The sequence below is a fragment of the Aulostomus chinensis genome, chromosome 14 (genome assembly GCF_037954235.1).
Source record: "Aulostomus chinensis isolate RoL2024-O1b breed Wild chromosome 14, RoL_Achi_v1.0, whole genome shotgun sequence".
NCBI lineage: Eukaryota > Metazoa > Chordata > Actinopteri > Syngnathiformes > Aulostomidae > Aulostomus > Aulostomus chinensis.
In genome coordinates, this window is record NC_141333.1 from 3,982,705 (window position 1) to 4,009,334 (window position 26,630).

The 26,630-nt window shown below is 42.9% G+C and overlaps 1 protein-coding gene across 1 annotated transcript in view; it reads left to right on the forward strand.

The window, feature by feature from the left end:
• The first annotated feature begins 1,258 nt into the window (after nucleotides 1–1,258).
• The window catches only part of LOC147249470 (sushi, von Willebrand factor type A, EGF and pentraxin domain-containing protein 1-like), a 34,421-nt gene continuing 9,049 nt past the window's right edge, over nucleotides 1,259–26,630 (forward strand). The window contains exons 1-30 of the mRNA XM_086225118.1: nucleotides 1,259–2,045; nucleotides 2,151–2,333; nucleotides 3,680–3,785; nucleotides 3,951–4,027; nucleotides 4,174–4,356; nucleotides 4,497–4,679; nucleotides 5,130–5,324; nucleotides 5,458–5,637; nucleotides 6,375–6,548; nucleotides 6,782–6,949; nucleotides 7,864–8,031; nucleotides 8,363–8,575; nucleotides 8,761–8,946; nucleotides 10,605–10,796; nucleotides 10,897–11,091; nucleotides 11,809–11,991; nucleotides 12,293–12,472; nucleotides 13,078–13,268; nucleotides 17,001–17,127; nucleotides 17,233–17,415; nucleotides 19,869–19,974; nucleotides 20,140–20,216; nucleotides 20,363–20,545; nucleotides 20,686–20,868; nucleotides 22,182–22,376; nucleotides 22,510–22,689; nucleotides 24,153–24,347; nucleotides 24,481–24,660; nucleotides 25,398–25,571; nucleotides 25,805–25,972. Coding sequence (XP_086081244.1) covers nucleotides 1,976–2,045; nucleotides 2,151–2,333; nucleotides 3,680–3,785; nucleotides 3,951–4,027; nucleotides 4,174–4,356; nucleotides 4,497–4,679; nucleotides 5,130–5,324; nucleotides 5,458–5,637; nucleotides 6,375–6,548; nucleotides 6,782–6,949; nucleotides 7,864–8,031; nucleotides 8,363–8,575; nucleotides 8,761–8,946; nucleotides 10,605–10,796; nucleotides 10,897–11,091; nucleotides 11,809–11,991; nucleotides 12,293–12,472; nucleotides 13,078–13,268; nucleotides 17,001–17,127; nucleotides 17,233–17,415; nucleotides 19,869–19,974; nucleotides 20,140–20,216; nucleotides 20,363–20,545; nucleotides 20,686–20,868; nucleotides 22,182–22,376; nucleotides 22,510–22,689; nucleotides 24,153–24,347; nucleotides 24,481–24,660; nucleotides 25,398–25,571; nucleotides 25,805–25,972 — 4,978 coding nt within the window. The 5' untranslated portion in view covers nucleotides 1,259–1,975. The remainder of the gene's footprint in view (nucleotides 2,046–2,150; nucleotides 2,334–3,679; nucleotides 3,786–3,950; nucleotides 4,028–4,173; nucleotides 4,357–4,496; nucleotides 4,680–5,129; nucleotides 5,325–5,457; nucleotides 5,638–6,374; nucleotides 6,549–6,781; nucleotides 6,950–7,863; nucleotides 8,032–8,362; nucleotides 8,576–8,760; nucleotides 8,947–10,604; nucleotides 10,797–10,896; nucleotides 11,092–11,808; nucleotides 11,992–12,292; nucleotides 12,473–13,077; nucleotides 13,269–17,000; nucleotides 17,128–17,232; nucleotides 17,416–19,868; nucleotides 19,975–20,139; nucleotides 20,217–20,362; nucleotides 20,546–20,685; nucleotides 20,869–22,181; nucleotides 22,377–22,509; nucleotides 22,690–24,152; nucleotides 24,348–24,480; nucleotides 24,661–25,397; nucleotides 25,572–25,804; nucleotides 25,973–26,630) is intronic.

Here is a 26,630-nt window from a genome sequence, read left to right on the forward strand (position 1 = left end):
CTTTATTAATAATAAAGTCTTTATTAGCCTTTCAAGTCTGTTTGGTCCAGTGGTGTCAAATTCTTCTATGCTCTTGTATTTAATACACCATCCACCAAAATGTCACCCTTTTTTCATGCCTCACATCCTTTTTTCAGATTTATGAAATAATTTCCAAATATACATAAAAAAAAAAAAACACAGATGAACTGGCTCCATGTAGAGGACCTCTCACTGAGGAGAAGACATCTGCTGGTTAAGGGTTTGGTATTCTGCACCATCTTCTTTAACTTTTCATTTTTCTGAATCAAAAAGGCCTGGTTTGAGCTTGTTTGCTCGTATCAAATTGCACCCATTCAACAGTTATTAGAGCAGCAGGTGATTCTTAGTTGAAATTTGGGACTTTAATATGAAAACGGTCCATCACATTATAATGTTGCTACGTCTGTGTTCCAGTTTAATGTGTCTCTTTGCATTATTGCCTGTCCACTGCCTCAGGAGGTCACTGCTGAGCAACTCCCACAGCAGCTGTGTCCTTTAGTGTAGTGTGGTGAGGAAAAACCAAATGTGAATAAAATAGTAGCTATTGACCTGTACGTGAGTGTTGTTTTGTGTCACTGTGTTGCAGTTTGCTGTCTGTACCGTCAGATGGAGGGACTGGGAAAGATTTGTCATGCAGGAGGAGCCAAAACTGCATCAAATACAGGACACATGCAGGACTGTTTTTTGATGCAGTAACAATCTCACACCATTTTGGTCTATTTAATTTTTTGAGGAACAGAACCAGCCTTCCGGGTCTTGACACACAGTCTTAGGTTAGGGTTACTTTCCATGATGAGTCTTTTGAACCGTTCGTTGTCTGGCCCTTCACCTAGGACCAGTCCATCTTGGGTGTCCCTACCAGGGGAAAAATGCCCCCAACAGCATAGCTCCTAGGGTCCTTAGGGCACTCAAACTCCTCCACCACGATAAGGTGACAGTTCCAGGAGGAGAAAGCTTTAAAAGTAATAATTAAAATGTTAAAATCAATTCAAAAACCAAAGTAGAGATGCTAATCTGGGGTAATTTCTAGTGTGCGAAACAGTCGAGAATACAAACAATTGCAGGCTGTAAAAGAAGTTGCTGTGTGCTGTTACAAATCAAAAAAGAGACAAGTATGACGTGCATTTGTGTGTTCAGCTACCCACAAACTACCTTCAGGTTTGAGCAAGTTGTTCGAAAAACAAACTATGAAGCATGTTGTGAAATAAAGGCAAGTTTGCATTGCTTAGCAACTCTGTCAGACCGTCTGTGTGACGCATTCCAACACAGACTTTTATATGTAAAAACCTTTTGTCTAATTGTCAGTGAAATTCAGCTTGATTCCCCATTTTCTTTGGTAGTCATACTTTTGGTCAAGTCCTGCTCCAGCAAGCTGCTCTCCTTTGTTTTTTTTTAATCTCATACTGACTCCAGAATAGTCACAGCTGACTTTGCAGCCTTTGTTTGCTTTATTGATCACTGCAAATGATTACCAAGGACGTAAATCAAAGAGAAAAGAAACGCCAAACTTTTCGGAAAACTTTTACATACACACTGAATGAAGCAAACAGGTTGGCATTCCATTTAACAACATTTTAAGATAGACTTAATGGTGCCCATGATACATACAGTATAACTCATCCTTCAATATAAATAGTATATATAAGAACATGTATTGAGGATTTTATTAAGGCTCAAGTGCATCATATAATGTGTGTGTGTGTGTGTGTGTGTGTGTGTGTGTGTGTGTGTGTGTGTGTGTGTGATTGTGACTGTGTGAATTCACTTCTCACTTCCTCTTTTCTCCTCTTGTCTGCTCCTCACCAGTCTGAGATGTTATTGGAGGCTGGAACAGACTTGCGTAATTCATTGGGCAATCCCCTTTTTGAAGTGCACTTTTTGCCCACACATAAAATAGTGTTTCAGTCCCAAGTTTCTAGTCCTGCGTGGTGGGTTCAGGGTGAGGAAAATAAAAATGCACCCAATAACCAAAGGCTGTGTTCTATTTTTGTGGATGCATACGCTGACCTTCATAAAATGTGAAGGTAAGACAAAACATGAAAACATTCAAGTTGGTGTGAGTTTATCTTTCAGGGTGATATTTTGCTGTCTGAATTTTAACGTGCATTTTATTTACTTTTGTTTCTCAGACTGTACACTTGCCCAGTTTTTAGAGAGTTCCCTGTTTGATTCAAATTTTGACATCACCAACTTGGACCAGAGCTATCCTGCTGGGAAACAAGTGAGGGTGCCCTGCAACATTGGCTACAGTGGCTTTTTCAAACTGACCTGTAAGGAGGGGAAATGGCAGTCTCTTGGTGATTTGTGTAAAGGTAAGTTACAGTTCTGCATTCATTGTATTTATTGTGGACTCATCAAAGGAAAGGAAGATTAGATATTGGTCTTTAGTTGGCCAAAACTTCTGGGTCCAGGGTTGTTTTTTTGAGGAGGGTTTAATTACTGCTACTTTAAAGGACTGAGGGACGTAACCAGATACCAGCGACACACTGATCATATCTAAGAGGGAGGTGCGAGCGAGGGGTAGAGAGTCTTTAAGCAGCTTAGTTGGGATGAAGTCTAGAACACCGGTGGATGGTTTTGAGGAGGAAATCATTGTACGAAGCTCATGAAGGCTAATGGGAGAAAAACATTCAAAGTGTATGTTTGGTCCAACAGTTAGCTCCAGGGTTTCTGGGGTTATAGGTGACATGCTGTCAGCTGATGGCTGGAGGAGAAGAATTTTCTCTCTAATTAATAGAATTTTGTCATTGAAGAAGTCCATGAAATCTTTGCTTCCCAAGGAAACAAGAATACTTGGTTCAATCGAGCTGTGGCTCTCTGTCCGTCTGGCTCCAGTACTTGTCAAGACAGCATTTGTCTGAATGTGCAGCTCCCTATTATACGTCAAACAAAAAAAGAAAGAAGTCAAGTGTTTCTGTAAAGAGTCTCACTAACTTGTGGAAAAGCACTTATTTACCATCCAAACAAGAGCTAGATGGATCAAATACCCTGCGAGAGCTGCAGCCCATATAGACCAGCTGACTGCTAGTTAGCTGGTCACAATGAATGATAGCAGATGGACAGGTTAGCCAGTAAAACTCCGTCTTGCTGCTGCTCAACTTCCAAAACCTGTTGTTCCTCCTCTGTGTATTCTGGTTCTCCTCATTCTCTCTGCCAAAGCTTGCAAGGATGAGCGTTTACTCTTCAAGCCTTCAACAATAATTTTTTTTTTTTGGGGGGGGGGGGGGTTGGCCAATCTTTAAAGTTTCTGCATTAAATCACTGCAGCTAGTCACGACGATATGTTTGACTCGGAAACGATCATAATGATCATATATCAAGCACAACTCATGTAAGCCCATGTTGTAGAAAACACTTCCCCTCCACCACCATTCATTACAGTAAGCTAACTAGCTGTCAGCCAGTCTGGAGGAGAGAAGACTATCATCTTGTCCAGCTCTCTGGAAGTTGGATACTTCCCATAAAGTTGGCATGTTCCTTTCAATTTTTTTTTTCAAATTTCAAAAAAATTATTCATGGAGGACTAAATCAAATACATTTTCTTTAGAATTCAAGAAAAAAAATAGTTTTGTTGCTGGAATTAAGTTCAGTGCACTATTTTATGACATAATGTCTGCAATGTACTTAATCATAATCCCTCTTTTTTTTCTTTATTTAAGCGAGGCCATGTGGTCATCCAGGTGATGCCCCGTTTGCTGACTTTCATCTGCACAAAGGCGATGATTTTGTCTTTGGATCGCAAGTTGTGTACACCTGCCACAAAGGGTATACAAATATTAGTGACAATAAACTCATACTGTTGTTCTCGTATTTCTTGCTGCCATTTTCTGATCTAGACACTGTGCACTCCAAGGATTTCCTTTCAAATTGGCCTCTCTTAATAACACTTTTTCATTATACTGTCCATTTCGTATATTACACTTATTTCAGGTATCAAATGGTCAGTCGGACAAACTCCCGGCAATGCATGGCGGGGGGCTGGGATGGTGTTGTACCTGTCTGTGAAGGTAAGAGCTACAATACAGGATCTGCAAACGCATGGAGAAATGTCTGTTTATCTCTGTAAATCAGACATAAGTCTTTATTACTCACAGCTTTTTACGTTTGAACTTCAGGAGTCGTTCAAATGATTTCATCTTCTGTCTCCTTGTAGCTCAACAGTGCCCAGAGATTTATGTGGAAAGTAATGTCAATGTAGTTGGTGATCCTGTGGAAGCAACCTTTGGAAATGTGGTGCGATTCAGCTGCAAGTCCAGTTCTGAAATCCTGATCGGACCGACAGAGATCTACTGTGACGAAGGGGGAGAGTGGAGTGGCCCACCTTCAAAATGTGAAGGTACATCCTGACAAAGGGACAGCCAACATATTCATACATGCCTGCCTCCATGTGTGCACCTTAAGACCAGATGATCTGCTTTTTTCATAAACAGTTGTTAAAGTCACATTAACACGTGCTTGTCTTGTGTTCTTCAACAGAAATAAAATGCACAGTACCTCTCATTGAAAATGGTTTTGTCAACGGGGACCAAAACGAGTACAAAGAACATGATGTCTTGCTTTTTGAATGCAATTCTAAATACAAACCCAGTGAGGACAGACCTTCAAAATGCACAAAAGCAGGAATACGAGCAGAATGGAGCCCCACTCCCAGGTGTGAGAGTAAGTATATTGGAACATGGCATGGTAATTTGATTCTATATAGAACACTGAAGTGGCAATGTACAGAGTTTTTCCCTCGAATAAATAAAAGCATTGGAACAACATGCATCTAGTGACCAGAAGTTAATCATAGCATGGGCAAAGTTATCTTTTTTGCTTGTGGCCACAAATCAATCAAGCTGTGGGATCAAGTTAAATCTTATAGCTGAAAGCTCATGAAATAGTTGGAACATGTTACAACTTCTGGCAAGAAAATTAATCAAAATTGTGGGAGCAGCTGGTATCTTGGGGCCACAATTTAAATAATGGTTAAAAAAAGAAGAAGTTATATCTGATGAAGGAAGTCTCTCTTTATAGCAGCTCAACGGTTCCACTCGTGTTGTGATGGAGGTCATGATGTCCTTCTCGTTATAACCAACCAACAATTCTGCTCATTTCCCAAAAATGCAGTCATAAAATGTCAACTTACCCTGCCGGCACTTGAAGGAACCAGCTATGACCCTCCTACCAAGAGTATGTTTTCACCTGATGACACAGTCAAAGTCATGTGTGGAGAACAGCACTGGATTTCTAATCACAATCAAACCTCAGCAGTTTCGACCTGCTTGAGCAGCGGAGAATGGAGCATTAGACCCATATGCAAAGGTATCAAGAAACCTCTCTGTCCAGGGACTTTTTATGTTGTTCTCTGTTGTGTTTCAAGGGTTCAGGAGCCATGGTTATGACGATGAATTTGATCTTGATCACTTCATGTGCACAATTCTGTCTCCTATTCTAGAGGTCACATGCAACAATCGTCGGCACAACACTATATATTCCTGGTACATATATTGGGGGGAAAAAATACTACTGGGCAGAAGAGTAAATTATGCATGTAAGTCAGGCTACAAAAAACCAGATGGCTTCAGCTGGCTCACATGCACAAGAAGTGGTTGGACTCCGGATCCACCGTGTCAAGGTATCTTTAAGTGAACGTTATTCAGTTGCAGTTAATTTTGTGTTCATATGGGGTTGAAAGTACATTGAATGAAATTCTTAAAACAAGAGACATACAGTCACGCTATTCATCGATCATGTCACAATCTGCTTTGGAACAGCAAGTATTTGCCCTTTTACACAGAAAGTTATGGAATTCTCTACCAAACACCAAAAAAAGGAATTCATACAGAACCACTGCTGATGGACACATCCAGAAAACAGAAGCTTGTTCATCAGGATTCATATTCACCAAACATCGACCACTGGAACTTTTCCATAGACCAAAGAACTTTTTTAATACTTTAAATCTACGGCTGAAAAAAACGTCACATCCATAAGTTTCCGCCTGCAGAACGTCCTCGATCCAGTCGTGGTTGAAGACTGATCACCGCGCTGAGCGTCTGGTTCACCACAAACCCAGAGGCTGCTACATCTTAAGAATGCATTCATACAGTAATCAAAGACCAGCAGACACCAGGATAAACAGAACATCACAACTACATATGAGACTCTGGGAATGTTCACTGACGTCGGTGTGTCATGGACCACGACACACAGGGAGACTCCACTGAAATATAGCTACACTACACAACATTTTAACACAACGTATCAATACTAAGGGCTGGGATAGTGACACATTATTGTGAGTTTAAAAAAATATAGATTTATTTTACGGCTGTTGCAAGTTAACTGAATCTCCCTTTTTTTTCTTTTCAGAAAAAACATGCCCCAGATTTGAACTCCAATATGCAGATATCATCAATGACAAGCAGGAATACAAATTAAATGAACAGGCCAATTATGTCTGCAAGAACATGTATGAAGGGCAATTCACTCTGACCTGTTCTGAAAGTGGATGGTATCCAGACAATCCAATCCAAAAGTGTAGAGGTAAGGAAGTAACAAAGTGACTTTTACATGCTATTTTCAGTAGTAACAGAGTTTAAGAAAGGTATTGATGATGGCAAAACGTACCAAAACTAAATCCATGTGCAGACTGTGTTCATTTGGGCTCATTTGTGTCATAAGGGTATTAGGGTAGGTGTGACAAAGATAAAACAGACAAAATAGAGAGCTTGTCTACTGTTCTTTCTTACTTCAGGGTTCCATTTGATTTGTTTCAGAGCGCTCATGCCAAAGACCTGACATCAGCAATGCACACATCACCTACAACAGCAAGTATACGTACAGATCCGGTGAAAGCTTAGGATATCAATGCACGATGGACAATAACCAAAGGTTTTATGCGACCTGTGACCGCGGTGATTGGAGTGGACTCAATAGCTGTCCAGGTGAGTATCATGCTTTTAGGGGCATTTGGTGTTGCTGTAGTTAGTGCCTCATGTGTTTGAGGAATATTTGAAAGTGTACAGTTGTATTTACTGTCAGTGACCGAGCGGTAAAACTAAACGTGCAAACTCATACCCCTTTTCCCACAACACACACCCATATACTCTTTCAACCTGGGTGAACCAGCTCGTGAAAAGTAGAAGGAGCTCCCTGGTGAAACGATTGGGATTATGGACCCAAATGCAACACACTCGAAACAGGAGTTGAATTCGAAAATGTCCTTTATTCAGGCTTAACAGAAAACTGAAAATGTCCTCAAAAGAAACTGAACTGGCAAAAAACAGGCCGTCAAAAAACAGAGGCAGACTTGTACTTCTCAAGGGCAGAAGTGGTTCCAGGGCTGAGGCAAAGGGTCAGATCAAGCAGGGTCGAAGCTGGGAAGTCAGGCCGAGCGATATCGCTGGAGAGTTTCGCACAAACACGTCACTATCAGGCGGAGAACAAAGGGAGAGGGAGACCTGTATAGTGTGGGGACAGGTGCAGGTGATTGATGTTGATTGGCAGAGGAGGCGGCTGAGGGAGTGAGTAAGTGAGTGGTAGTGCATTCAGGGAGACACGGAGAAACCAGTGGTGAACTGCAAACCATGACACCTCGTTTGTTTTTCTCTGATGCTTTTGACATCAAACAGTGACTGTGATTCTGTTGCATTTTTGGCTCCGGCCTTTTTTTCAAACTCAGAACTGACTGATCGATGTTCGAGCGCGTCATCACGTGAAGACAGAGGGGTTGACGAACAGCCAAGTCTTTTGTACTTCTCAAGGCTGGAAAATCTGTCTAATCATGTTGTGGCTGTGTGCAAAAAAAAAATAATAATAATACATCGACTGATTCTATCTGTCTGTGACTATTTGACAGGAACTAAACCATGTCCAAAACTCACATTGGAAAATGGTTTTGCGGTTGGTCCATTCAGTGACATGTCCTACTACACTTGCAACAACGGCTATAAACTCCGCAGCAAAGGCTGGTGGGGTGAAGCCAAATGTGATAAAGGCATCTGGACTGGAGTCGAGCAATGTGTCGGTAATTAATTTTTCATTGCCTAACGACTGACATGTTAAACAAGAAAATGAAAGGAGAGTTAGGTACTTGCAATATAGGAATGCTTCCGTCTATATTGTGCGATGCAGAGAGATTTACAGAGATGAGCTTAATGGGAACTGTGAGAACCTTTTAGCGAGCATGTAAAGGCTGTCTTATACATGCACGTGCAGCACTGTTGGCTTTAACGTCTCTCAGTATACCATGTTGTTCTCGACGTTTGACCTGGTTTGTTCTATCATGCTATGTATGACTTACTAACTGCTCGTTTGCTGGCATCAGTATACTCACTGAATTCTTTGTGCAACTCTAGAGGCAAGTATGTGTGGAGACGTACCTGCAATTCCTAATGCAGAAGTGAAACTGGAAGCTAAAGTGAATGGACGCCACCAAAGCGCTGTGATTACTTGTAAGGAAGGATACCAGGCTAACATTAGCCACTTAACTTGTCACGAAGGAGAATGGCACTCAAACGTATCGTCCCTCAAAACCATCTGTAAACGGGACCCATCTTCAGTTTTATCAGGTGTGATGTCATTACAAAGTATTTCACCAATTGTGAATTCTTTTGATTTCCTTTTGAGTCATAATATTTCTATTTGTTGAATTATTTCAGTTCTGATCTTCAACATTTTCCTGTTCTTCTGGGGGGTTTTTTTGTGAAGCAGTTTTCAGAAGTGCTTTACACTTAAGTAATGTTATATTTTGCAGCTGTGGCTCAAACCTGTGGTCCCCCGTCAAAAGTTTACAATGCAGTCATCATGACCCCATATCAGCAAGAATACCTGTCTGACTCTCAAGTCACTTACCAGTGCCGTGCTGCATACAAGATGGAGGGAGAAGACACGATTAGATGCCACAATGGGAAATGGGAAGAGAAGAACATCACTTGTGCACGTACGTACTTTAAAAAGTCAAGTCAATTTTATTTGTACGGCGCCAAATCAGAACAAACGTTACCTCCTGACTCTTTACAAGTAGAGCGGGTCCAGTACCACACTCCTTCAATGAATCTACACCCGACAATTCTCCATCAGCAAGCACATCCTGCAACAGCAGCAACAAAAAGCTTCCCTTTCAAAGGCAGGAACGTGGAGTAGATCCAGGATCAGTAGGGACAGACGTCTGCTTTGACCAGCTGGGGGGAAAGAGAGCAGGAGAGCGGGGCAGAGACAAAGACAGATAATGGAGGAAATCAGGTACAGAGAAGGAAAAAGAGGGAAAGAGACAGAGAGAGAGAAAGGGAAGGGACTGATGGACAGATGGGGACCTGAGCAGGTGGAGCTATGGATGGCCGCTTGAGCCTCTTCAGGTCTGTAGCCTCCTCCAGCAGCACCCGGGATCTGGGATGTGGGGAGCCTGAAGGCTCTGAAGAAGATGACTTAGAAACACATAGGAGTGTGATTTATGTATAAGAGAGATATATGAAGAGAGGAGGAGAGCGAAGCCCAGTGCACCATGGGAGATCCCCTGGCAGTCTAAGCCTATAGCAGCATATCTAAGGGCCAGCCTAAGCAGTCTTAACCTTAGACGCAAGAAGGGGGGTGCTACAGGTGCTGCAGTCCCCCTTGTAATCGTACCAGCCACCCCCCCCCCCCCCCCCCCCCCCCGCTGGGGGGCTGTGGACTAACATAATATTGCACAAAGAGACATTAAATAAAAAACTGTATAGATAGATGGATATAAAAAACATAACATGCTGTGTTGACATAAGAATAAAATGATGGGCAGCGTATGAGATATAAACTGATACTAAATTATTTAAATATTTCATTGATAAAAGACCAGCCTTCTACTCAGGAAGTGCTTTGCTGCTTTCATCACCTTAAACTCTAAATGACTTCCAGCGTCCTTTGTTATGCAATGGATGCTGTTTTTGTTTTTTAACCTGAAGCCTGCCTTTATTCATGTTGATGTTGAGTTTGACTTGTGACCCGAGTCTCTCATGTACGTGGTTGATGATTGAAATGGACAGCATTCACAAACATTTTATCTTTTTTTTTTTTTTTTGCGTTCTGTAACAAGCTCAAAGACGTGGAGCAGATAATGACCTTCCTTCTGGATAAAGAGAGTTATGTGGAAGGGGAAGTCTTAATATATTAGTGTGTGACATCTGTCGTTAAAATTCAGAGAAATGCAAAATGACTCAACTGGAAGTGGAGTGAACCAATAACATGTATAAGAATAAAGGATCTGCTAACGCATGGAGAAATGTCTGTTTATCTCAGTAAATCAGACACAAGTCTGTATTACTCACAGCTTTTGATGTTTGAACTTCAGGAGTCGTTCAAATGACTTCATCTTCTGTCTCCTTGTAGCTCAACAGTGCCCAGAGATTTATGTGGAAAGTAATGTCAATGTCGTTGGTGTTCTAGTATTATAGTATATATACTTCTATATTAAAGCTGAAAACACACTGACGCTCTACCGGGAGGCTGCTTCCTCTTTTGCCGCCCAACTTTTACTTTCAGAGGTTTACGTTTATTCATCCATCAGAATCTTGTTCATTTTCCACTTTTTTCAGTGACCTTACTGACCATTTGTGTCTCTTTCAGCTTTGCCCTGTGACCTGCCACCTGCAGATGCAGGGATCATAGTCAAAGGTCTTCCAGACAATGATGAAACCGTCCTTCCTGACCGCTTCCTCACGTTCAGTTGTGATGACCCTGGGAAACATCTGAACGGCAGCTCCACGCTGATATGTGGCAAAGATGGACAGTGGGATCATCCCTTCCCCACTTGTGAAGGTCAGGTTTCCAGGTCAAACACTATAAAGAAAAGGACATAAACCTCTCAGTTAACTGTTTGATGATGTTTGGTTTTTGTCTGTTTGTTTTAAATTTCTAGACATCACTTGTAAAATTGCCGCGGTTCCCCCTGCTCTCACTGTAGTTGGACTGCCACAAGCAAATGAAATAATAAACATTGGACATAAGTTACGGTTTCACTGCAGTGATGACAACTTATATACTTTGGAAGGGACTGAAGAAGTGCAATGTTTAGAAACTGGGGAGTGGAATAACCCCTTTCCAACATGCTCTGGTGAGTTCAGTCTTAACCATTTCAAACAGAAAATAAAGGAGTCCTTTTATGAATTTGTAGTAAAAAATTCTGCTTCAATTTAAAGTTAAAACTCCTATAATCTTAAAATTCTCATGAAATTTCCATCCATCCATTTTCTTGCACTTATTCCTGTTAAGCGTCGCGGGATGGCTGGAGCCTATCGCTGCGGCTACAGCCAAGAGGTGGGGTTTACTCCGGACAGGTTGCCAGTCCGTCACAGGGCCAACACATATAGACAGACAACCATTCACACTCACAGTCACGCCTCAATCAGTTTTGAGAATCCAATCAGCTTCGTCCCCAATCGCATGTCTTCAGACGGTGGGAGGAAGCCGTAGTACAGGAAAGATGCCCCGCAGGCACAGGGAGAACATGTAGACTCCACACGGAAAGACCCCGTGCTTGAGCCGGGACTCGAACCCAGAACCTTCTTGCTGGGAGGCAACAGTGCTAACCACTGCACCACCGTGCCACCCTCATGAAATATAAATATCCATTTCCTTGTGCACCTATACATCAGCCAAACATGAAGGGAAAAAAATGAATTTTTTTCTAGATTTTTGAAGAATTTTTTTAAGAGATTGGTGGTTCCTGCTAAACAATTTTGAATGGACGAACTACACCACATGGATGACATGGATGTTTGACTGTTTTTATTAACCTCTTCAATGAACCTGAGTTTCTTCCTTCACACAGAGAAATGCCAAGTTCCATATGTTCCCATCAATGTTGCCACAACAAGCTCATATGGCACATATGTAAGAGGAGGACAAAAATTAAGGTTTACTTGCCAATTGCAAGGGCAATTTCTTCAAGGGAAAAATGAAGTCACATGTTTAAGAAATGGCAAGTGGAGTGATCCCTTCCCAAAATGTGGAGGTAAATACATTCATCTCCTTTTCATCTCAGGCTTGATTATTGCTCTACTTGACCTCCATTAGAAATGCTCTTTCAACTGCACAGTTGTTTGGTTGTCAGGTGGAACAGTCTGCAGGGTTAGAGGAATGTCCCTGTCTGGTGGACTGATGAAGTTAGCCAGCTTTATTCATGAGGGGTGGGAGGTAGAATTCTGGTGATTATTGTTTTAGACTGGAATGTCCAATTTTGGTTGAAAATAAAACCTAAGCTCAGTGAAAACCACCCAATGAAGAGTCACCCTGATCATGACTTTCTCTTCCAGCTCCTTTGGGTTGTGGTCAAGCACCTCCCCTTATTGATGGTGACATCAAGTTTTCTGTTAAATTTACTCATCAAAATAATGAGCAGGTGCGATACACCTGTAAGAGATACTACTTCATGGAGGGCACGCCTTACAAAACCTGCGTCAATGGCGAATGGAGGGGAGACATAAGATGCCTCAGTAAGTCACAACTCTCTTTGGATGAATCAAGGCACTGGTCGTGCTTCCTTTCACTGTCAAAGGAATTGAAGTGCTCAACTCCATCAGCTGCTTTAAAACAAGGCTACACAATCAGAATCTCATCCAAAAAGGGCGTACCAGCAACATTACGCATGGCTGTAACAGAGCAGGAGAGCCATCTCACAGCGACAGATGGAGAAAAGATGGAACAGTGATTTAAACCTTTGAAGGGAAGAAATCTTCAAGTGGTGAACATATGGTGTAAGACTGTTCCTAGAAGGCTGCAGGGATGACCTCGTTCTGGAGACAAACCCATCACCATAGTTTCCCTCGACCAAAAGCTAAAGGCATTTTAACACTGGAATATGGATTACTGATTATTCCATAGAACAAAATGATAAAATATCATCCACAGATCTTATTTTATCAGTTTAAAAATCCCGTTTAATTTTAGACAAGGGAACCAGACATGAAGGAACACTGGCTCTCCTCTGGTTGTTACATCTCTTTCCTACACACTCATTCTGTCTGTACTGTTGCTGTGGATGGAGACGATGCCCTGTCATTTCTACTATTAACACATTTATATCTGCTGTCTCTTACAGAGCCCTGCACTCTGGACAGAGAAGTTATGAACAAACACCACGTTGAATTCAAATATAGACGTGATGACAAATTGTATTCATCTCACAACGATGAAATTGAGTTCCGTTGTCAGTATGGAAGAAGACACGTTGGCAACCTGTTGATGCGTCAGACCTGTCTTGAAGGTGTTATACACATTCCCACTTGTCAATAAGGCTTTTAGAACAGGGAGTGATAAACATTTGCTGGATAAACAAATATACAGATTATTAGAGTCACTAGTTATGTGATGATTTACTGTCTTCGGCACTGTCTGGTCATGTAAGTACGACCTCTACATCCACTTTTTACGACTCCTGCATGAATAAAGAAAAGCGCGACTGTTTACTTTTTAGGTTATAACCTTGTCTTGAGAAAACTTTCCTGTGAATATGGCTTTAAAATGTTAAGTTTGAAGACATGAATGTAAGGAAACTATGTTTAAATGAATGGATCCCCAGCTGTTCACTGCCGAGTGAACGTGCTTAAATAAAAATGAAAAATGTTCACAATCTGCATGTTTTAATCATGTTCACAACATCGCCTCCTGGCAGCAGCAAAGCCCACTGAAAGGAATAAGGTGGCATCGGTGAGGCTGGTAATGTTTTTGTGTTAAGAGGCGGCGTGGCTCCGAAGGTGGAAGTAACTGAGGGGATGCTGGCCCGAGCCTCTCTTCCCTGGTGACCATGTTGAAGTGTCCTACAGTAACATACGCAACCCCGAATGAACATGAACGGGTGAATGCAGCAACAATGCCAAGTGACTTCTCCTGAGGTAGACATTTGAGTAAATGCGGTCCATTTACCACTGGATGTTCCTGTCAAACTTAAATCCGTCCATCCTCAATCCAAAAAAGGGTGTGAGGTTTTGTGTCAGGGCCTCTTCTCAAGTAAACCAAGTGTCCTGAAGCCTCCACATGATTTCATCGCAACTTCATTTACGCCATGTTTTTAGCCATGTTGGCCTTGGTTTACCGAGGCCTAAAAATACTTGCCAGGTCAACAGGGGAAAACCAGAGCTTGCATCAGGGACCATTTCTTAGGGGAAAATTTGTGCACAGGGCATTACTTTTTTGGTTATCAACACAGCACAGAAAATGAAGGCTCTCCCACCAGCGTAATATGCTGCCAGTAACACACCTTCAACACCTGTTGTCCCCTGCCATTAGAACACAAGAAGAAGAAAATGGAGCAGTGTGTCACCCATATCTGGCTGTAAGTACTAAAGAGACTGAGTGGTAGGGGCTCCTCTCTCAACAATATACATGGTACTTTTTGTCATCGGCCACAAGTTCAACCCATCTGTGATCAAGCAGAAGAATCAGCAATATTCTGAGAATATCAAAATTTGTCATCAAAACCCTGAGGCAGAAGAGGATGCTTTCAAGTGGTCTCATAATTCTCAGTTCTGTGTTTATGATCAAATTTTCAATAGAAATGACAAAAATGTGGTTAAAGGTACAAGAGAATCGGAGTCTGCACACGTCAGCTTTTCAAGACTTGATTTGTTTCACCAAGAAATCAATCTGGGGAAAAAAGACAAAAAAAACCCAAATGACCCCTTTGACCAGATGTAGGTTAAATACCAAATTATAATCTACAAGAGGGAAGCATGGAAATGTAAAGTTGTGGTGTCTTTTTCAATGTAATCATGTTAAGTTTGTGACATATATAACAAACAGTTTCGTTGGTTTTCAGTGGTAGGAACTCACTGTTGTTGCACAGGGAACATTTTATGTCGGCTTTCAATACATGAGGGGATTCATATATCAGGGTTTGGCAAGCAAGAGCTCGGCTCACTGCAGGTCCTTGGTGTCCCCAGCTGACAACAACAGTGACACTTGTTTAGTACACATTTTGAGCAACACTGTGTGAAAGGTCAAAGACTGATTGATTATATCAGAAACATTAAATTGCATCTGACTCAAATTAAAATGTACCTGTATGGGCTCATCAGGCTGATGTGAAAATATATAAACCGTTAAAGGAAGCTTTATTTAATGTGAATTATTACGTCAATGTCAGTTTGTCTGTTACTGTGCCAGAGATACTGTGCTCTTGATAAGGTTTGCTGGAAGTTTTGGTATTGCTTAAGTGAACGGTGTGTGTGTGTGTGTGTGTGTGTGTGTGTGTGTGTGTGTGTGTGTGTGTGTGTGTGTGTGTGTGTGTTATTGGTCATGTTGTGTTCATACAGCCTTGTGCAGTCTCACTGAGCTGTCCATGTTGGGTCACTCCCAGAGGACTGCAGCTGAGGACAAGGGGTCTCGCTTCACTTTGACTCTCACTCGACGCTGCACACCTGCTCGCCAAAATGCGACTGTCTCTAATCCTTGTCTTTCTTGACTTGTGGGCAAGCTTGGAAGTGTCTTTGTCACAGAACGGTAAGATGGACTTTTTGAAATACCAGAGATTTAGCTGTGTGGAGCTCTGTGTTGAAGGCTTGAGACATTTCAAAATGTTCCATTCCATTCCATACATTGTTTGCTTCCATTTTTTATGTACTAACACATTTCCCTGAAGACCAGACGTTTGTCAATTTTTAACATGTGCATGTCTTTGTTCTTAAACAGAAATAAAATGAACACTACCTTTCCTTACTCCAGTCATGGTTGAAGACTGATCACCGCGCTGAACGTCTGGTTCACCACAAACCCAGAGGCTGCTACATCTTAAAAATACATTCATACAGTAATCAAAGCCCAGCAGACACCAGGATAAACACAACATCACAACTACATATGAGACTCTGGGAATGTTCACTGACGTCGGTGTGTCATGGACCACGACACACAGGGAGACTCCACCTGCTGTCAATACGAAAAAGCTGAAACAATGACCTCACAAGGCAAACATCTCATAAGACACAACACACTATTTGGGTCATTTATTATGATATAATGCAATGTATAATTTACTGATCATGTCAATAGAGCTGTAAATACAACTTGCTGCTTTCCACCTGGGGAGGTCATCGTGTGTATCACATTATATTGTTCACTCAGTGGACAAGTATAGTCATTTCATTCCCTGTGAGAGCTGCAGCCCACACAGACCGAGCTGACTACTAATTTTACTGCTTGTAAAAGATCCCATGTGCTTTTGGTTAAGAGAAAATGCAAATATGCATAAGAGATGTCAAGGTGTCCAGGTCAAAGCAAGTTGTTCGAAAAACAAACTATGAAGCATGTTGCGAAATAAAGGCAAGTTTGCATTGCTTAGCAACTCTGTCAGACCGTCTGTGTGACGCATTCCAACACAGACTTTTATATGTAAAAACCTTTTGTCTAATTGACAGTGAAATTCAGCTTGATTCCCCATTTTCTTTGGTAGTCATACTTTTGGTCAAGTCCTGCTCCAGCAAGCTGCTCTCCTTTGTTTTTTTTTAATCTCATACTGACTCCAGAATAGTCACAGCTGACTTTGCAGCCTTTGTTTGCTTTATTGATCACTGCAAATGATTACCAAGGACGTAAATCAAAGAGAAAAGAAACGCCAAACTTTTCGGAAAACTTTTACATACACACTGAATGAAGCAAACAGGTTGGCATTGCATTTAACAACATTTTAAGATAGACTTAATGGTGCCCATGATACATACAGTATAACTCATCCTTCAATATAAATAGTATATATAAGAACATGTATTGAGGATTTTATTAAGGCTCAAGCACATCATATCATCTGTGTGTGTGTGTGTGTGTGTGTGTGTGTGTGTGTGTGTGTGTGTGTGTGTGTGTGTGTGTGTGTGTGTGATTGTGACTGTGTGAATTCACTTCTCACTTCCTCTTTTCTCCTCTTGTCTGCTCCTCACCAGTCTGAGATGTTATTGGAGGCTGGAACAGACTTGCGTAATTCATTGGGCAATCCCCTTTTTGAAGTGCACTATTTGCCCACACATAAAATAGTGTTTCAGTCCCAAGTTTCTTGTCCTGCGTGGTGGGTTCAGGGTGAGGAAAATAAAAATGCACCCAATAACCAAAGGCTGTGTTCTATTTTTGTGGATGCATACGCTGACCTTCATAAAATGTGAAGGTAAGACAAAACATGAAAACATTCAAGTTGGTGTGAGTTTATCTTTCAGGGTGATATTTTGCTGTCTGAATTTTAACGTGCATTTTATTTACTTTTGTTTCTCAGACTGTACACTTGCCCAGTTTTCAGAGAGTTCCCTGTTTGATTCAAATTTTGACATCACCAACTTGGACCAGAGCTATCCTGCTGGGAAACAAGTGAGGGTGCCCTGCAACATTGGCTACAGTGGCTTTTTCAAACTGACCTGTGAGGAGGGGAAATGGCAGTCTCGTGGTGATTTGTGTAAAGGTAAGTTACAGTTCTGCATTCATTGTATTTATTGTGGACTCATCAAGGACAAAGCCCTTCAAGCAACAAAGACTATTATGTTTATACTGTCAGATTTATCCAAAGGCCTTCATATAAAAGAGAAACCCCATAAATTGTTGTGTTTTTGTGGGATAACAGGGATTGGTTTCAGACATTATAATCTCAGTTCAAGAAATATTGATGAGTATCTAGAGTCATCACTTACTTGAGAATTTTTTGCTAGAAATTTGCCAAATACACTTGTCAAGACAGCATTTGTCGAAACATGTAGCTCCCTATTCTATGTCAAAAGAAAGAAGTCAAATATTTCCGTAAAGTGACTCACTAACTTGTAGAAAAACCCTTATTTACCATCCTAACATGAGCTAGATGGATCAGATACCCTAAGAGAGCTGCAGCCCATTTAGACGTTTATATCCCCTCGATTGAGTTGGCCCAACCTGATGTTCTTGAGGCTAACCTACCAGCGGAGCAAGATGAACCTGAAGGTGTTGACTCTGAGAAGGAATCTATCAGCCTTGGTTCTGAGGAAGACAAGGAAGACGACGCCTTCTCCCCCTTGGCGACATCACCTATCGCTGCAGCAGCCTGTCCGGCTGCACCCAGTGGCTGCTAGCACAGACTTGCACGAGACCTGTAAAGCCTGATTAATGTTTCTGCGTCGTGGCGACGCCGTACCTACGCCGTCAACGCAGACCCCTACGCCGTAGCCCGACGTGCACCTCCAAAAAATCCTGACGTTTCACGTCAACGGACTGTGATTGGTCCGCTCACACGACGTTTCCGGTTCAGCACAACAACACCGCCATTTTTAAAGTTTCTGTGGTGAGAGCAACACGCAAAAATAAAAACGGACTATGTCGAAGAAAGAGTTATCGAGGAGGTTCGCAAGTATGACCACCTTTACAACTTCCATTGTTGTCTCTGTCTCTGACCCATGTGCTATGACCGGAAGAAAACTAAGGAATTCGACAAGAGTCCCCCAAAACCCTACGAAGATAAAGCCACACCCCTCTAGTGGCTTGGCGGTGAATTACAGAGCAATGCGTTCCCTCGACGCAGAACTATAAATGCACAATGACGATGTAGGGGCTACGACGTAGGGGCTACGGCGTAGGTACGGCGTAGGTACGGCGTAGGTACGGCGTCGCCACGACGCAGAAGCATAAATCAGGCTTAAGAGGGCAGCCGCAAGGTTAACATCCAGTGGCCTGAAGCCCCCGCCAGGACCGTTATGTTTCACTACAAGAGTAAATGGCTCCCAAAAGCCAAAGCCTCCGCCAGTCTGCTGCTGCCACTTTCCCTGAATTCCTGGAGGTAGCAATGCAGACATGGAGCAAGCCTCTATCAGCAAAAGACCCCATCCACTGTTGTCACACTGGATTGTAGATGCTATGACCATAGCCCAAAGTAGCAAGGGGTAGGAACCCCCACTGGGCTTGCAAGCACATTCCAGCCATGGAATGGCTGCATCCTGGGCACTCTTTTGAGGTGTCTCCGTGGAGGAGATATAAGGCTGCCAGCTGGGCAACGCCTCACACTTTCACCAGATTCTACAGGTTGGATGTTACAGCGGCAACACTGTCCCACTCAGTATTGAGGGTAGGGTCACTCAACGTGTCTGCTTGATGACCCGTGTTTTATCAGTTTTTGAGGTGGCTTTGCCTGGCAATACGGGAGTAACGATATCCCATAGTGAGATACCGAGCGAATGTTGAAAGAAAACTTAGGGTTAAGGAATTAACCAAGGTTTTCTGTGAGTTACCAAACCACCCTCCTTGCCTGGAGCCAGGAAGAGGTGTGGAGGCTTTTATCATCAGAGGTTGACCCTCCTCCTTGAAGCAGACGTCACTTCTGGCTGCCAGTCAAGACTAGCGTAGTGTAATATTGCTTCTGGGGACAGTACAGGGGCCATGCTCCATCATGTGATACCCAACTCTTGTATCAGAAAATCTTCCCTAACCCTCACTTTTTTGGCCAATCTTTTGAAGTTCTGAATTGAATCGCTGCAGCCAGTCACGACGAATTTGATTCGAAAAATTCGAAAAACACAGTTTGATTCGAAAAATGATAATGTTCAATATTTCCAGTGATCATATATCAAGCACAGCTCATGTAAGATCATGTTGTAGAAAACACTTCCCCTCCACCATTCATTACAGTAAGCTAACTAGCTGTCAGCCAGTCTGGAGGAGAGAAGACTATCTATCATCTTGTCTGGCCCTCTGCAATTTGCATACTTCCAAGAAAAGTTGGCATGTTCCTTCAGTTTTTTTTCAAATTACAATAAAATTATTCATAGAGTACAAAATCAAATAAATTTTTACTTTTGACTTGACGAAAACATTTAGTGTTGCCGCTGGAATTTAGTCCAGTACCCTGTTTTATGACACTGTAATGTACTTACCCATAATCTCTCTTACTTTTTTAAGCGAGGCCATGTGGTCATCCAGGTGATGCCCCGTTTGCTGACTTTCATCTGCACAAAGGCGATGATTTTGTCTTTGGATCGCAAGTTGTGTACACCTGCCACAAAGGGTATACAAATATTAGTGACAATAAACTCATACTATTGTTCTCGTATTTCTTGCTGCCATTTTCTGATCTAGACACTGTGCACTCCAAGGATTTCCTTTCAAATTGGCCTCTCTTAATAACACTTTTTCATTATACTGTCCATTTCGTATATTACACTTATTTCAGGTATCAAATGGTCAGTCGGACAAACTCCCGGCAATGCATGGCGGGGGGCTGGGATGGTGTTGTACCTGTCTGTGAAGGTAAGAGCTACAATACAGGATCTGCAAACGCATGGAGAAATGTCTGTTTATCTCTGTAAATCAGACATAAGTCTTTATTACTCACAGCTTTTTACGTTTGAACTTCAGGAGTCGTTCAAATGATTTCATCTTCTGTCTCCTTGTAGCTCAACAGTGCCCAGAGATTTATGTGGAAAGTAATGTCAATGTAGTTGGTGATCCTGTGGAAGCAACCTTTGGAAATGTGGTGCAATTCAGCTGCAAGTCCAGTTCTGAAATCCTGATCGGACCGACAGAGATCTACTGTGACGAAGGGGGAGAGTGGAGTGGCCCACCTTCAAAATGTGAAGGTACATCCTGACAAAGGGACAGCCAACATATTCATACATGCCTGCCTCCATGTGTGCACCTTAAGACCAGATGATCTGCTTTTTTCATAAACAGTTGTTAAAGTCACATTAACACGTGCTTGTCTTGTGTTCTTCAACAGAAATAAAATGCACAGTACCTCTCATTGAAAATGGTTTTGTCAACGGGGACCAAAACGAGTACAAAGAACATGATGTCTTGCTTTTTGAATGCAATTCTAAATACAAACCCAGTGAGGACAGACCTTCAAAATGCACAAAAGCAGGAATACGAGCAGAATGGAGCCCCACTCCCAGGTGTGAGAGTAAGTATATTGGAACATGGCATGGTAATTTGATTCTATATAGAACACTGAAGTGGCAATGTACAGAGTTTTTCCCTCGAATAAATAAAAGCATTGGAACAACATACATTTAGTGACCAGAAGTTAATGGACAAAGTTATCATAGTAGCTTTGTCATCTTCCTCTGCTTACCCGGGATCCCGGGGCAGCAGCCTCAGCAATGAAGCCCAGACTGTCCTCTCCCCAGCAACCTCCACCAGCTCTTCCGGGGGAATCCCAAGGCGGTCCCACAGTAACTAAGAGATATAATCCCGCTAGCGTGTCCTAGGTCAGCCCCAAGGCTTCCTCCCTGTCGGAGATGCCTGGAAGACCTCCCAAGGGAGGTGTCCAGGAGGCATCCGCGCCAGATGCCCGAACCACCTCAACTGACTCCTCTCGACACGGAGGAGCAGCGGCTCTACTCTGAGTCCCTCTTGAATGACTGAGCTTCTCAACCTATCTCTTAGGGAGAGCCCAGCCACCCTGCGGAGGAATCTCATTTTGGCCGCTTGTATTTGTCATCTTATTCTTTCAGTCATTACCCAAAGCTCATGACGATAGGTGAGGGTTGAAACAGAGATTGACCGGTAAATTGAGAACCTTGCCTTTTGGTTAAGCTTCCTCTTTACCACAATGGACCAATTTAGCACATCACTGCGGACGCCACCCCAGTCTGCCTGTCATTCTCCCGCTCCATCTTACCCTCACCCGTGGACAAGATCCCTAGATACTTAAACTCCTTAGCCCATGAGGTCCGGCCAGGCCAGATCCCCCCGTGGACCAACCACCTGCAAGGGGACCTGGAAGGCTCCGGTGCAGTGTGATTTGGGCAGCAGACCAAGGCGGGAGCCTTGTCTGTCTGATCCCCAGGCATGCAAGCTGGCTTTTGGGTCATGGAATGTCACCTCTCTGGTGGGGAAGGAACCCGAGCTGGTGGAAGAGGCTGAGCGTTACTGGCTAGATATCGTCGGCCTCACCTCGACACATAGCTCTGGGTCCAGAACCCAAGTCCTTGAGAGGGGTAGGACTCTCTTACTAGCTTGTGGCCACAAATCAATCAAGCTGTTGGATCAAGTTAAATATTATACCTGAAAGCTCATGAAATAGTTCGAACATGTTACAACTTCTGACAAAATTAATCAAAATTGTGGGAGCAGCTGATATCTTTGGGCCACAATTTAAATGTTAAAGTTTAAGTTATATATGGTGAATGGCAACTCAACGGTCCCACTCGTGAAATGTAGTGCATTTTGTTATAACCAACCAACAATTTTGCTCATTTCCCAAAAATGCAGTTATAAAATGTCAACTTACCCTGCCGGCACTTGAAGGAACCACCTATGACCCTCCTTTCAAGAATTTGTTTTCACCTGGTGATACAGTCAAAGTCATGTGTGGAGAACAGCACTGGATTTCTAATCACAATCAAACTTCAGCAGTTTCGACCTGCTTGAGCAGTGGAGAATGGAGCATTAGACCCATATGCAAAGGTATCAAAAAATCTTTCTGTCCAAGGACTTTTTATGTTGTTCTCTGTTGTGTTTAAAGGGTTCAGGAGCCATGGTTATGACGATGAATTTGATCTTGATCACTTAATGTGCACAATTCTGTCTCTTATTCTAGAGGTCACATGCAACAATCGTCAGGACCCCACTATACATTCCTGGAATATAATTTGGGGGGAAAAAATACTACTGGGCAAAAGAATATATTATGAATGTAAGTCAGGCTACAAAAGACCAAATGGCTTCAGCTGGCTCACATGCACAAGAAATGGTTGGACTCCGGATCCACCGTGTCAAGGTATCTTTAAGTTAACGTTATCAATCCATCCATCCTTTTTGTTTTGCATGTCCTGTTCAGGGTCCCGGCCGCCCAGTTTCCTTCGGGCGAGACGCAGGGTTCACTACTGCCAGCAATGCGTACCAGACTCTCACTCCTCCTGCAGAAAGACTGATTGGCCCCTGGTCAGGGAACATCCAACCCATACTCTCGCAGTATTATACCCTCCCCCCCACAGGATGCTCCTGAGAACATGGTCATAACCCCTCTCATAATACACAAAGCACATGTGGACTGGTTGGGCAAACTCCCATGCCCCTTCCAGCACCCAAGTGAGGTTGGAGAGCTGATCCACGGTTCCATGGCCAGGACGAAAACCACATCACTTGTCCTTGATCTGAGGTTTGACTATCGCCCTCACCCTCTTATCCAGTACCCTGGCGCAGACCTTTCCAGGGAGGCTGAGGAGTGTGATCCCCGAAAGTTGGAACACACCCTCTGAAAGATGGGGACCACCACACCGGTCTGCCACACTAAAGGCACCACTCCTGATGTCCACGCAATGTTGCAGAGACATGTCAACCAAGACAGCCCTACAACATCCATAGCTTTGAGATAACCAGCGCTGAAGTCATCCACCCCGGAAGCTCTGCCTCAACGACTTCTGGCCTGGAGATTGGACACCCCTGCCCCAATTACTCCCCTAAATCTGTTTCCTGCATGGAATACATATTGGTGGGATTGAGCAGTTCCTCAAAGTATTTCTTCCACCGTCCAATTATCTCTCCAGTTAACATCTGCAGCCTCTTGTCCCCACTGTAAACAGTAGGGGCAAGTTGCCACCTCCTGGCCCTGAGGCACAGGACGGTTTGCCAGAACCTTTTTGGAGCCAAATGATTCTCCGTGGCCTCACTGAACTCCTCCCATGCCTGAGATTTTGCCTCGGTGGCCGCCTTGGCCACACACCATTTGGCCTGCCAGTACCAGTCAGCTGCCTCTGGAGACCCAGAAATAAGCCACGCCCTGTCGGCCTCCTTCTTGAGCCTGAAGGCCCCCCTCATCTCTGGGGTCCACCAGTGAGTTTGGGGATTAACGCCGCGACCAGCCCCAGCAGCCTTACAGTCACAGCTCACAACAGCCACCTCAACGATGGAAGAGCAGAACATGGTCCATTCATAATCAGTGTCCCCCAGTGCCCCCTAAATGCGGTCAAGCGCTGCCAGAGATCAGAGTTGAAGATCATCCTGATAGGGTCTTCTACCAAGAACCGTCACCTTATTGTGGTGGAAGAGTTTGAGTGCCCTAAGGACCCGTGGAGCTATGCTGTCTGGGGCATAAAATTGTAACAAAAAGTTAAATCTGGTGAAGAATATCTCTCTTTATAGCAGCTCAGTGGTTCCACTTGTGAACTGTAATTGATGGAGGTCATGTAGTACATTTTGTTATAACCAACAAACAATTTTGCTCATTTCCCAAAAATGCAGTCATAAAATGTCAACTTACCCTGCCGGCACTTGAAGGAACCAGCTATGACCCTCCTACCAAGAGTATGTTTTCACCTGGTGACACAGTCAAAGTCATGTGTGGAGATCAGCACTGGTTTTCTAATCACAATCAAACTTCAGCAGTTTCAACCTGCTTGAGCAGTGGGAAATGGAGCATTAGAGCCATATGTGAAGGTATCAAGAAACCTCTCTGTCCAGGGACTTTTTATGTTGTTCTCTGTTGTGTTTCAAGGGTTCAGGAGCCATGGTTATGACAATGAATTTGATCTTGATCACTTAATGTGCACAATTCTGTCTCCTATTCTAGAGGTTACATGCAACAATCGTCAGGACCCCACTATACATTCCTGGAATATAATTTGGGGGGAAAAAATACTTCCCGGAAAAAGAGTATATTATGAATGTAAGTCAGGCTACAAAAGACCAAATGGCTTCAACTGGCTCACATGCACAAGAAATGGTTGGACTCCGGATCCACCGTGTCAAGGTATCTTTAAATTAACATTATTAATCCATCCATCCATTTTCTATTGCTTGTCCTTTTATGAGTCCCAGCTGCTCAGCTTTCTTCAGACAAGAGGCAGGGTTCACCCTGCCAGTCCATCGCAGGGCCAACACATATAGACAGACAACCATTGGCTCTCCAGCCACACCTACCGAGTTTTTGGAGTCTGGATTAACCTCGTCCCCTCTTGATGTCTTTGGACTGTGGGAGGAAGCCGGAGTACCAGAGACAACCCACGCAGGCACAGGAAGTACATGCAGACTCCACACAAGAAGACCCTGTGCTCAACCGGGGCTTGAATCCAGAACCTTCCGACTATGAGGCGACAGTGCTGACCACTGCACCACCATGCTGCCCATGTTAACATTATTAAATTGCAGTTAATTTTGTGTCCATATGGGGTTGAAAATTACTGACTGCGACATCTTAAAAATGCATTCATACAGTAATCAATGACCAGCAGACACCAGGATAAACAGAAAATCACAACCTCACTCTGGTAATGTTCACTGACGTTTGTGTGTCATGGACCACAACAGACAAAGAGACTCCACTGAAATATAGCTACACTACACAACATTTTAACACAACTTGTCAATACTAAGGGCTGGGATAGTGACACATGATTGTGCGTTTTAAAAAAAATTGCAATGTATTTCTGTATAGATTTATTTTACGGCTGTTGCAAGTTAACTGCATCTTCCTTTTTTTCTTTTCAGAAAAAACATGCCCAAGATTTGAACTCCAATATGCAGATATCATCAATGACAAGCAGGAATACAAATTAAATGAACAGGCCAATTATGTCTGCAAGAACATGTATGAAGGGCAATTCACTCTGACCTGTTATGAAAGTGGATGGTATGCAACCAATCCAAACCAATTTTGTAGAGGTAAGGAAGTAACACAGTGACTTTTACATGCTATTTTCAGTAGTAACAGAGTTTAAGAAAGGTATTGATGATGGCAAAACGTACCAAAACTAAATCCATGTGCAGACTGTGTTCATTTGGGCTCATTTGTGTCATAAGGGTATTAGGGTAGGTGTGACAAAGATAAAACAGACAAAATAGAGAGCTTGTCTACTGTTCTTTCTTACTTCAGGGTTCCATTTGATTTGTTTCAGAGCGCTCATGCCAAAGACCTGACATCAGCAATGCACACATCACCTACAACAGCAAGTATACGTACAGATCCGGTGAAAGCTTAGGATATCAATGCACGATGGACAATAACCAAAGGTTTTATGCGACCTGTGACCGCGGTGATTGGAGTGGACTCAATAGCTGTCCAGGTGAGTATCATGCTTTTAGGGGCATTTGGTGTTGCTGTAGTTAGTGCCTCATGTGTTTGAGGAATATTTGAAAGTGTACAGTTGTATTTACTGTCAGTGACCGAGCGGTAAAACTAAACGTGCAAACTCATACCCCTTTTCCCACAACACACACCCATATACTCTTTCAACCTGGGTGAACCAGCTCGTAAAAAGTAGAAGGAGCTCCCTGGTTTGTTTTTCTCAAAGGCGTGGAGCAGATAATGACCTTCCCTCTGGATAAAGAGAGTTATGTGGAAGGGGAAGTCTTAGTGTGTAACATCTGTCATTAAAATTCAGAGAAATGCAAAATGAGTCAACTGGAAGTGGAGTGAACCAATAACATGTATAAGAATAAAGGATCTGCTAACGCATGGAGAAATGTGTGTTTATCTCAGTAAATCAGACACAAGTCTGTATTACTCACAGCTTTTTATGTTTGAACTTCAGGAGTCGTTCAAATGATTTCATCTTCTGTCTCCTTGTAGCTCAACAGTGCCCAGAGATTTATGTGGAAAGTAATGTCAATGTAGTTGGAAGAAATGAAATGATAAGAAATGTCACGCAGATGAGACATGAGATTATCGTCACCATGCAGCATATAGGATGACAATCACATGACAATGATACTGAGGTTTAG